This window comes from Xyrauchen texanus, chromosome 34 (genome assembly GCF_025860055.1).
Source record: "Xyrauchen texanus isolate HMW12.3.18 chromosome 34, RBS_HiC_50CHRs, whole genome shotgun sequence".
NCBI classification, from domain to species: Eukaryota; Metazoa; Chordata; class Actinopteri; order Cypriniformes; family Catostomidae; genus Xyrauchen; species Xyrauchen texanus.
The window spans coordinates 29,656,305-29,667,908 of NC_068309.1; the positions used below are offsets into that span (position 1 = coordinate 29,656,305).

Genomic DNA, 11,604 nt, shown 5'->3' on the forward strand with positions numbered 1-11,604 from the left:
AATGACCTCCAATGGAAAGTGAGCATGAACGGTGCACATGGAGGAGAGGCTCATTGCTCTTTGAAGCCAACATGCCTGTCTGTATGACAAATTATATTTTATATTATAAATATTTTATATATTAGGGCTGTCCAAATGAAAGTGTTAATGCATGCAATTAATTTGAAAGGTGTAACACGTTCAATTTCCTTAATCGCGATTCACACATTTACCGTTAATACAGCATAAACACTGGTGTGAAAGGTCGGAACCTTTCTAATATGTTGGCCCGGAGTCGTTACACTGACACACACTTAGCATAAAATAGCATAATGCAGCGTTCCCATAAACATTCTATGGGCGGTACTGTCGTAACATGTTAGTTGACCGTTACACTTTCTCCTATGATAGAGCCGCACAGGTTGTTATCTCAGTAAATAAAATAATCTCTGACAGCATTTCCCTGCGATTTTCATGGTGAGTACAATGTGGTACTCGAAGCTGGCGTTGACGCTCTGACGTGAATCCTGAACATGGCTTTGCGATTGCTGTAACAAAGCAGATAGCTTAGTACAGTCTACCGGAAGATTAATATTGAGGAGGATGAGAGTTTAAGTGGTTTAATCCCCATTACAATGAATATTCAACCTATGTGAAGACTAGTTCTCCCACTTAGACTTTGGGAAAAGTTTAATGTTACTTGAATTGGTGATATTTTAGTGCATTTCTATCTTTATATTGTGGAAGGCTTTATTTGGAAAATTTCAATAAAGCATTATATTGTTAAATTTTGTTTTGTTTTCTTTCCTTAGATATAAATTAATTAATTTTGACAAGAAAAGAAGCGTAGGCTATATAGAGTCAAATTACAGCACTTTTAAAATCTGACAAAAAAAACAAAAAAAAAAATACGAAATTAAACGTGATTAAAAATGTTAAAAGACTTATAGCACTAATTTAAATATTAGTTATAATTATTATATTATAAATATAACATATACGAGAATTTACTTAAATATAATTGTACTTATTATGTACTTAAAATAATAATTTATTGTGATTGGTCAATCATGGCATTCTATGATCACATATGTTAGTATAAAATTGTTAATCTGTAATCAACATTTACAAAAATATTTAATGTCTACCTATTTCATACGTAGTTGTTTAGTTATCCGGTCATTGGTGACTGTACATTATGCCATAATTAATCATCTATTATTATCAATTTATAAACTTTCACAAATAAAAGTACAAAATCACTGTGCTCTACCTATATAGGGTGCGAAGATCATGGGCCTTTATCAATTACAAAAGAAAAATTATCTCCACTCCTAGGAGGGCAGTGAGGCCAAAAGGTTTGTGTCCTGTTTCCCCTGACTGGTGAATAAATTAAATGAAATAGAGGTTAAAGAAAGGAGGGTGGATAATTTTTCTTTTGTAAACTTTCACACGTGTAATAATCAACTGTTATAAACGCATTCTTACATCCAATTCACTATGAAGAATTGCCAAGCCATATTATCAGCGACCCCACAAATGTGGTCTCTGCCAAACCTTTCGCCGCTTTTCTTTTGCTTCTTTGCAAGCACAAATGATAAAGCAAATTGCAAAAGCTAGCGTGAAACACTGATTGTTGTTCATGGTTATTGTTTATGGTTATTGTTTTTGGTTATTGTTTATGTTTGCGCTGTGTTCTTGCTCTTATTTCACAGAGAAATGGGGCATGATAGTGAAGTGTTGAGAAACGTCTAAGGCAGTCATTTAGTGTGACACTTATCCTCCTTTCTTAATCGGTGTGTGTGACCACCGACTGAGTAACTTTTAACAAAAGTTGCTAAATCTGACACCCCCCCCCAACCCAGATCAAATTATTCTAAGTCTGATAGTGTGACGCCAGCTGAAGGGTGTCACAGCTATTACAATAATTAGCCTATACAGCAAGGTAATTTTGTCCCATATACCTTGAGCTATTTAATTTTTTTCTGAAACACTATTTTCGTTTCAGATTTGGACTCAAGTTGGCGCCGGGTATGGCTGCTGCATTGCGAGCTCCGACACAACACTGTAGTTTATTGTTTGTTTTGTTTACAGTTTTTTTTTTTTTTTGTCTTGGATGTTGTCTGCCTTATTGTATACGACTGACAAAAGCTTTTGGACATTGGTTCTGCAATAACAAACCGAAAACCGGACTTCAAATTCCTCAATGCCGACCCGCTGTTTACAAACACGCAAGCAGAGCCCTTTGTCTGGGCTGCCCAGCCGCGGAAACGCAGAAGGAAAAGGGGAAAAAGAGCTGGCATACTCATCAGAGTAAGACATTGCGCAAATCGACCCCCACTACCCAGTATACTACTGGCAAATGTTCAGTCATTATCACCGCTGTGTACATCCCCCCACAAGCCGACACAGACCGGGCACTCAAGGAACTGTATGGGAGTATAAGTGAGCAGGAAACCGCGCACCCTGAGGGCACGTTCATTGTTACCGGGGACTTTAACAAAGCCAATTTTAAAACAATCGCACCAAAATACCACCAACACATCAGGGTGATTCTCACAAAATCCAGATTTAGAAGGTGTCCAGCATCAGAATTTTTAAAATGCCCTTAAAGCCAATTTTCTTTTTGCACATATAAGATTAAGGTCTGGACTTACTATTATTTTTACAAGATTTAAAAAAATATTTCCTATATAATTATTTAAATTTTTAGATGAAGTCCATAAAACATTATCATTACCGCAACATGACATGACATTAAATATATGGTTAAAAATGTGTATTTTTGGCTAATGTTAAAGTAGACTCTTATTACTCGTGCTCAAAGCTATGTAAAACTCTGGAGAGATTACTTTTTCATATTTATTATTTTTTGTAATTTCGTTATTTTCTCTCATTACCGAAACATACGTGATGATTTACAATTTCTTTTATTTAATTGTTTTACTAAAAGATAACATACACATTTGTTATGTAGCAGACCTTAAATAAGTAGTGTTGTGTAATATGTATATACATTTTAAAACAAAATATGATTATCTAATTATTACTTAATTTGTAAAAAGATACATGTTATGATAATGAAAATGCCATTTCGGTAATGAGAATCAATGTTTCGGAAATGAGATTTAGCTCACACATTAACTGTTGACAAAGGGGTTTGATGCCTAACCCTATTTTACATATTTAAAATGCATACAATTTTTTAAATAATATTTATTTCATGAACAGAGTTTCATTTTCTCATTTATCGTAATCATCACAGTACCATGCCTTGTGTTAACAAGTGTTGTGTATATAAGTTACAATGTTATGCTCATAAAGAATCATGTCATGTAGCCTACACAGTAGTACTAACAAATATACAACCATTAGTATAAATATTATCATTCTAGTATAACATATAATCATGTGTTCATGAGAACTTTTTCAATGTAACATATTATCATGTGGTCCTGAGAAACATTTAAATGTAACAGCATCATGTGCTCTTGTAAAAAGATTTTAGTTTAGCTAAAACACTTTGGTCCTGACATTCAACCACACAACCTTTTTCTGAGAATAATTTCATGTGAAGAACTTGAATAGCAGCAACTCGATTTATGAGTTGGTCAAACAACTAAAACAAACAACTGGAACGACTGCTTTGTACTAGAGATGCACCGATCGACCGGCCGGCCAGGGACCGGAATTAGCCAATTTTCCGCATGCTCGGCCCGGACCGGTAACCAGCTGGTCAGCCTCGCCAGCAGCGCAGGCAATAACGTCACAGCCGCATGTAAACATGTCATTGGCGTGGGAGATCTTCACTGTGTGAGTGAAGTATATATAAAGTTCGAAGTGTGTAATAATTGTAAGGCCAAAGTAAACCGTGGGGGAACCACCACAATAACTTTCGGAACAACAAACCTAATAAGACACTTATAACACCATCACCCAGCTGAAAATGCCCATTTTAAAAAAGAAGCTAAAAAGTGAAAGCGGCTAAAGCTAGCCAGAGCTCAGAGCCAGCCACAAGTCAGCAGCCTCTCCTATCATTCCTTGGAATGAGCAGCGAAAAGTCCAAAGCAATTACAAGGAAAATTATGCAATTCATGGCCCTGGATGACCAGCTGTTCTCCATAGTTGAGGACAAAGGGTTCAGAAATCTGATAAATTTCCTCGATACAGAGTATGAGGTACTTTCCGACGTTGCGTTGCCCGAGTTGTTTAATCTTGTGTCATGTCACACACGCAGCCTGTTATCTGTCAACATTTGGGTACACAAATCCGGGAGAGGGGAAGGGGGGTGCTGGATGGCAGAGGCAGGCTAAATACATACAAATTGTGCCGTTGTGATTTAACGTAATTTTTCCCACCGTGTCCGATATTAAAATCAGTGCGACACACATTACAAAAGGCGTGGGCATTGTCGATATGGCTTCGGGATATGAAATTCAATTCTTCCATCCAGCTGTTGTTAAATTTACATGTATATTTTGTTTTTTCACCGGAGCACCAGCTGATTCTTCTCCTCCCATCTACCAGTGATGCTTGATTTAACATCCCGCGTCTACTACCTGCGCAGATATCAACAGTGCAAATGGGTTGTAGGTTGCCAGATTGTGGTCATGGCAACTGGACCACCTTGGAATAATATATTGATGTGATTATTCATATAACGTGGTTTGGGCCATACAAATTACGGGAGTTTTTTTGGGAGAAATAACAAAACGAGAGACTTCCGGGGAAAACGGGAGTGTTGACAGGTATGCAAGCCATTCCTGAAGCAGTGCTCAGTTTTACAACTGATATTTGGACATCTAACATAAGTTGAGCGTATTGGACACTTCAGTTTTTCAGATCTTTGGAATTGTTTTGTTAGACGAGTAATAAAGAGAAAAATGTCCATTTATAAAAATAGTGGAAAATGACATCTGTTATATAAAGCAACTCATTTGCAGTTAATTGTTATTTCTACCTCTTTCTAGTCACAGAGCACTTTATTTTGAGAGTTGTTTAAGTGAGAGAAGATCCTGTAACTTAGTGCAGTTTGGGGGAAATTGTAATGTTTAATAATTTATTTTATTATGAAAATAAAATTTAGCATTGAAGCAAGGTAGATTTTGTTTGTATATGTGGTCAATAATAGTTCTTGGAAAGAAAATCGGAAAAAAATCGGTATCGGCAGGTCACACTTGCAAAAAATCGGAAATCGAAATCGGCCAAGAAAATTGCAATCGGTGCATCTCTACTTTGTACCAATCACGTTTTCCCCCAACTGTAACTCATTCATGAGCGTTTTTTATGTTTTGCCCATATGTCAGGTAAAATGCAGAAATGTCTAGCAGAGGAGGTGACATTTCTGCAAGGTTTATGCAATTTGTTCAAGTGTTTAAGGCAAATATCAAGTTATATTGAAATGAGCAAGAGTTATAGTGCATGTCCCTCCTTCATAAGTCTGTTTCTCATTACCGAAACATTGAGTATCTCCACCGCAACAAGCCTTCAATTGTTGCGGTGAATGATAATGGTGTTGCGGTGAATGATAATGGTGTTGCGGAGGATGAGCGACCTTAAACATTCTTGCTAACTGTGGAAGCTAAATGAGGGTTAGCTAAACTTTCCCTCTCTTTTTATATTTAGACCATAATGGGGTATATAGTAATCAAAAAATTAAAACGGCAACATTTTTTAAAACTTCACAAACTCATGTCTGCGATGGACTGGCGACCTGTCCAGGGTGTCCCCTGCCTTTCGCCCAATGTTAGCTGGGATAGGCTCCAGCCCCCTGCGACCCTGTACACAGGATAAGCGGTTGACGATGGATGGATGGATGGATGGATGGACAAACTCATGTTTCAGTAATGAGAACTAAAAAGTTGTGTAGGTACTATGACAAACAAAATTTTAACTTTTATTTGGAGAGAAAAAATAAGAACTGCTTACCTGGTAGCCATCTTGAGTGTCACAGTCAATTATGTCCCTTCCAACAAAATTTCTTGAAAATGTTAGTTCCTTTTTGGACTTAAACAATGATTGAAAATTGTTGCGGAGGATGAGAAAATTGGTCTTGGACACATTTATATTCCTTATTATTGTCACTACATTTACCAATGATCAACAAATACCACATGTTTCTTTACTGTAAATGTTTATAGTATAACATGCACTGAAGCTTTTTATTTTTTATATTTTTTAATTATAAATATTTCCATCTCAAAGAACACAAATCCAGTCATGGACACGTTAGTGTAATGAAAAATTTCCCTTAAATGTGGAAAAAACAACAAAATTGGTATTTATGATGTCATTTGAAATCATGTGCAAAATAGTACATGAAGAGATGTTTATAACTGTATCCTTCTTATTTTGATAGCATTAACTTTTATCATCAAAATGTTTCATGACACCTCATATGTCTAATTTCGCGAGAATCACCCGATCAGCTTCAACACACGAGGGTCCCGGGATTTGGACCATTGCTATTCTCCTTTCCGGGATGGCTACAAATCCCTCCCCCGCCCACCATTTGGCAAATCAGACCACTCTTCTGTTCTGCTTCTGCCGCTTACAGGCAGAAACTGAAACATGAAGCACCCAGCCTCAGAATGATCCAGTGCTGGTCGGACCAATCAGACTCTATGCTTCAAGACTGTTTTGATCATGTGGACTGGGAGATGTTCCGATCTGCCTCTGATGACGACATCGAGGTTTATGCTGATAGCGTAACGTGTTTCATCAGGAAGTGCGTAGAGGACGTTGTTCCGACCAAAACAATACGGATCTACCCCAACCAGAAACCATGGGTTAACAGCGATTTTCATGCGGCACTTAATGCACGGACCTCCGCTTTTAATTCCGGGAACGCGGAGGAGCATAAACAAGCCAGTTATGCCCTCCGTAACTCTATCAGAGCAGCCAAATGCCAGTACAAAACTACAGGCACAAAATTGAAGGACAGTTCAACACCACCGACTCTGGAAGTATGTGGCAGGGATTTAACATCATCACGGACTACAAAAGGAATAAAAACTCCACCAGAACACCGCTGCCTCTCTCCCGGAAGAGCTTAACACATTTTATGCTCGTTTCGAGGACAATAACACCGCCCTCGTGGAGAAACCACTCGCAGCCGATGCTACAGAGGTAGGTTCACTCTCCCTCTCTGTTGCGGATGTAACTCGATCCTTCGACGGGTGAACATCCGTAAAGCCGCGGGTCCAGACGGCATTCCGGGCTGCGTAATCCAGAGTGTGCGTGAACCAACTGGCTGGTGTTTTTACGGACATTTTCAACCTGTCCCTCTCGCTGTCTGTAGTCCCCACATGCTTCAAAACGTCCACCATTGTGCCTGTACAAAAGCAATCAAAAATCACTTGCTTAAATGACTGGCGTCCTGTTGCTCTGACTTTGAGAGGCTAATGGACCCATTGCAGTTTGCCTACCGCAACAACCGCTCCACTGATGATGCCATTGCATCTACACTACACACTGCTCTCTCCCACCTGGAAAAAAGGAACACATATGTGAGAATGATGTTTGTAGACTACAGCTCAGCATTCAACACCATAGTGCCTTCCAAGCTTGATGTGAATCTCTGGGCTCTGGGCTTAAACAGCTTACTGTGCAGCTGGATCATGGACATCCTGTCAGGCAGACGTCAGGTGGTTAGAATGGGCAGCAACATTTCCTCATCACTAACCCTCAACACTGGAGCCCCGCAGGGCTGTGTTCTCAGCCCACTCCTGTATTCCCTGTACACACATGATTGTGTGGCAACACATAGCTCCAATGCCATCATTAAGTTTGCTGACGATACGACGGTGGTAGGTCTGATCACTGACAATGATGAAACAGCCTACATAGAGGAGGTACTCTGACACGCTGGTGTCAGGAGCACAACCTCTCCCTCAACATCAGTAAAACCAAGGAGCTTGTAGTGGACTTCAGGAAGAAAGACAGAGAAACACAGCCCCCATCACCATTAATGGAGCACCGGTGGAGAGAGTCAGCAGTTTCAAGTTCCTCTGTGTCCACATTACTGAGGAACTCACATGGTTCGTCCACACTGAGGCCGTTGTGAAGAAGGCTCACCAGCGCCTCTTCTTCTTGAGACGGCTGAGGAAGTTTGGAATGAACCACCACATCCTCACACGGTTCTACACCAGTACTGTAGAGAGCATCCTGACTGGCTGCATCACCGCCTGGTACGGCAATAGCACCGCCCACAACCGCAAAGCCCTGCAGAGGGTGGTGCGAACTGCCAGACACATCATTGGAGGTGAGCTTCCCTCCCTCAAGGACATATCCAGCACTTTCACATACTGTGATTTGATTTGATTTGAGATGAAACATCGCTCATAACAGCTGGTCGGCTGGTCAGTTGGCCACTTTTAGAGGGGTTTTGGGCACTTATTACCAAGTCAGGCTGAAAAAAACAGCTAAGACCATGACTATTTATGAGCCATATTGTGATTTGAAAGGATAAATGAAATGTTCTGTATATCAGCCCTTTGCCCTCAAAAATATGAGTTAAATTATTACATCAGCAGCAACATCTAACATCACACAACTGCAAATCTCCACGTGAACTCAGTGTTGCCAGCTTAAGGTGCGTACACACTGCCAGCGACTTTATTGCTGCAGGTCGCCAGTGGCTGGCGGTGAAGTCGCTAGTGGGTGTTCCCACTACTGGTTGCCTAGTAACGTTTATAAATGACATTCACGGATGTCATTCCATTGCTGTTGACAGCGAATCTCTTTTCTTGCCACTAAAAACAAAGATTTTGGAGGGAAAAGACTAAATATAAATGGAATCAGTACATAAAATGCTTTATATCAAAGATGAATGAGAAACCAGGCGTGCTGTTTACCAGAGCGGCTGTTTATCTGCGGCGAAAATGCAAATGCCGTTCTGTCTGGGTCCATAAAATCCCCGCGATCTCAGATACACCTTTCCACGCAGTATTTTTCTTAAAAATGTCCTTGTACGTGGGAAGAGACATATCATAGAGCACTGGAAAATGTCTAACAGCAAGAATTAGCCTTTCATCCATCTTTCCGTTACTGCAGGAGCTGAGAGAGAGAGAGAAGGATCACGTGAGCTCTCTCGTCGTCTCTCCTATTGGCTGTCGCTTCCGTTAAAGTTAAAAGTTCCGTGAACTTTTCTCAACTTTGTCGCGTCGCAGGACACGCCCACATCTAGCGCCAACGGTCGCGACAGCTCGTGTCGCCGGAAGTCACTGTGCTCGCATTGAAAATGAATGGTATTGAGTCGCTGTCGCGCGCGATGTCGCTGGCAGTGTGTACGCACCTTTAGCGAGTAAAATATCCATCTAGCAACTAGCGACAATTATTGCAACTTTCGTAGTCTGCTTTAGCGACATTCTTCCACAATTGGCAACACAAAAAACAGCTCTATACGTGAATAGTAGCTAAATACTAATTTTTAAATCATTCAAATCATCATAATTTTATTTTTTTAAATACGTGAAACTAGGAATTCTACATGATTCACGAGTTGCCAAGATGGGATGTTGGACAGGACGTGTCGACAGGACAGATGATCGAAACGAATGATTTTGCAAAGATATTTCAACTTTTTGTTATTTTAATAATATTAATATGTTACATATGACAGCCAACTATTGACTCACCTTTTGCTGTTTTTTTTAAGCATATATTAATAAAAAATCTCATAAATGTCGTAAATAAGTGACGCCAGTCTATTTATTTATGTTTATTTTCTGGTACAACAGAAAAAGAGCTTTTGCTGTCATTCATTGTGTATTTATTTTCTTTCGTATTTTGTGTCCCACTTGAATGCTTGAGTAACACTGCGTGAACTATCAACAAAACAGAAAGGCTTCAATCCAGTTGCTTAACATTGAGTACACATATTACAAACACAGAATTTACAGACTGTAAAAATGACACCGAATGTACAACCTTTTCCTGGTTGTATTTCAGTTTGTCTTGGGGACTGTATTACATTATTTATTGTACTATTTAGAAGCAAAAAAGTGATTAATCAGGTGTGTTAATCATATCTCAAATACATATTCTCAAACAATAACAACACAGCGCAAGCGAGAGTACCGTGATTTTTAAAGCCAAGTCGTGTGAAATAAGCTAGATAAAGATACAAAATGGGCAATAACCCGGCGTGTTTCTGCATTTCAGGTCCAAAGCCATGACCCACATTTCATTAAAGAGAGCACAAACACAGCAACACTAGCCATGCAGGCACACGCACAGCTAAAGCTAGTCAGCTAGTAGGAAGGTGTCACATGCAGAACGATTCACTACCCAAAGACAAAGGGCGGTGCGGGAGATTTATGAAAATATTTGCATAATCACAATCATAATAGTTTCTACAGCAAGGCGTGGGTTTGAGTGGAGCGATCGTGCCTTATATACCAATGCAAAATCCACCAAGATATTTATCAGCACAACCAAGCCGAGGAGACAAGGAAATGCTGCAGTTGCATATGTGAACGCAGCGTAGACCCGAAACAGCACAAACTGACTTAAAACGCATTTCCTAGAAATGCTTAGTTGCCTACCTCCGGTTCCGTCCGAATTTTCGTTTAAACTGCCTGAAGAATCATGATGACTGCCCACACAGCCACCCATGGATGTTTCACGGAGCGTCTCGTCCCCCCTTAGACCCGATCTGTCTCTCTCTCTCTCTCTCTCTCTCTCTCTCTCTCTCTCTCTCTCTCTCTCTCTCTCTCTCACTCACACACACACACACACACACTGTTGGGGTTGAGATTGACAGGGAGCAGGCATCAGCTGGAGAGAGGCAGGATTGGTATATGCATGCACACTTATCGACAACTTTCAAATTTGGCCCATACTGTCTCGGAAAGCGTCAGTATGGGCCAAAGATGATGCAAGCAACAATGATGCCCAGCTGCTAGTAAGGCAGCTCACTGGGGGTTTTAGAACCTTCCAGCTAAGTTCTAGTCTCATTGCAAAAGAGTTTAAAGATGATGGACAACATTAAATGAAGTCGGCACAACTAGATGACCTTGCTTAACAGTGCATGCTAAACAATGAAAGTATACACTATAGTGGGTGAAGATCCGTGATAAGAAATTAAAGGATGCAGGTTATTTTATGAATTTGGACCATTGACCAAGACAGGTTACTCCACGTTAATAATAGGCTAATAATAATAATATTAATATATATTATTGTATTAATCACACACATGCACCTGCTGGAATGGGAAGAAATATCAGCCTGGGATTTAGCAACTGAGGGGTTCGCTGTCCTTTTCTGCATATTGTGGTGCCGTTTTGTGGTCCGTTCTGCATAACGTGACAGCTCATTTTGGTTTATCGCGGCCCATTCGCCCCATTTGCGGCCGACCCACCGGCCCGCTCGGTTCTCCTGATGGCCAGTCCACCCCTGATCGGCCCCAAAGTGCGTTGGCCCACCGGGAAAATGCCTGGTATGCCAGATTACCAGTCCAGCCCTGCACCCACACATAATGCAATATATATATATATCAAATTAATGCAATAATATATCAGTATAATAAGTATTATTATTATTTAAGATATATTATATTTTAATGTACTTGAATATATACAATAATATACCTTAAAGAGTCCATATTATGCTAACTTACAG

The 11,604-nt window shown here is 40.0% G+C and overlaps 1 protein-coding gene across 1 annotated transcript in view; it reads right to left on the bottom strand.

Annotated features, from left to right (window-relative positions):
- Window positions 1–10,657, bottom strand: part of LOC127628168 (ubiquitin domain-containing protein 2) — a 35,264-nt gene extending 24,607 nt beyond the window's left edge. Inside the window, exon 1 of the mRNA XM_052104895.1 lies at window positions 10,527–10,657. Within this exon, the coding sequence (XP_051960855.1) occupies window positions 10,527–10,596 (70 nt within the window). The 5' untranslated portion in view covers window positions 10,597–10,657. The remainder of the gene's footprint in view (window positions 1–10,526) is intronic.
- Between the last annotated feature and the right edge of the window lie 947 nt (window positions 10,658–11,604).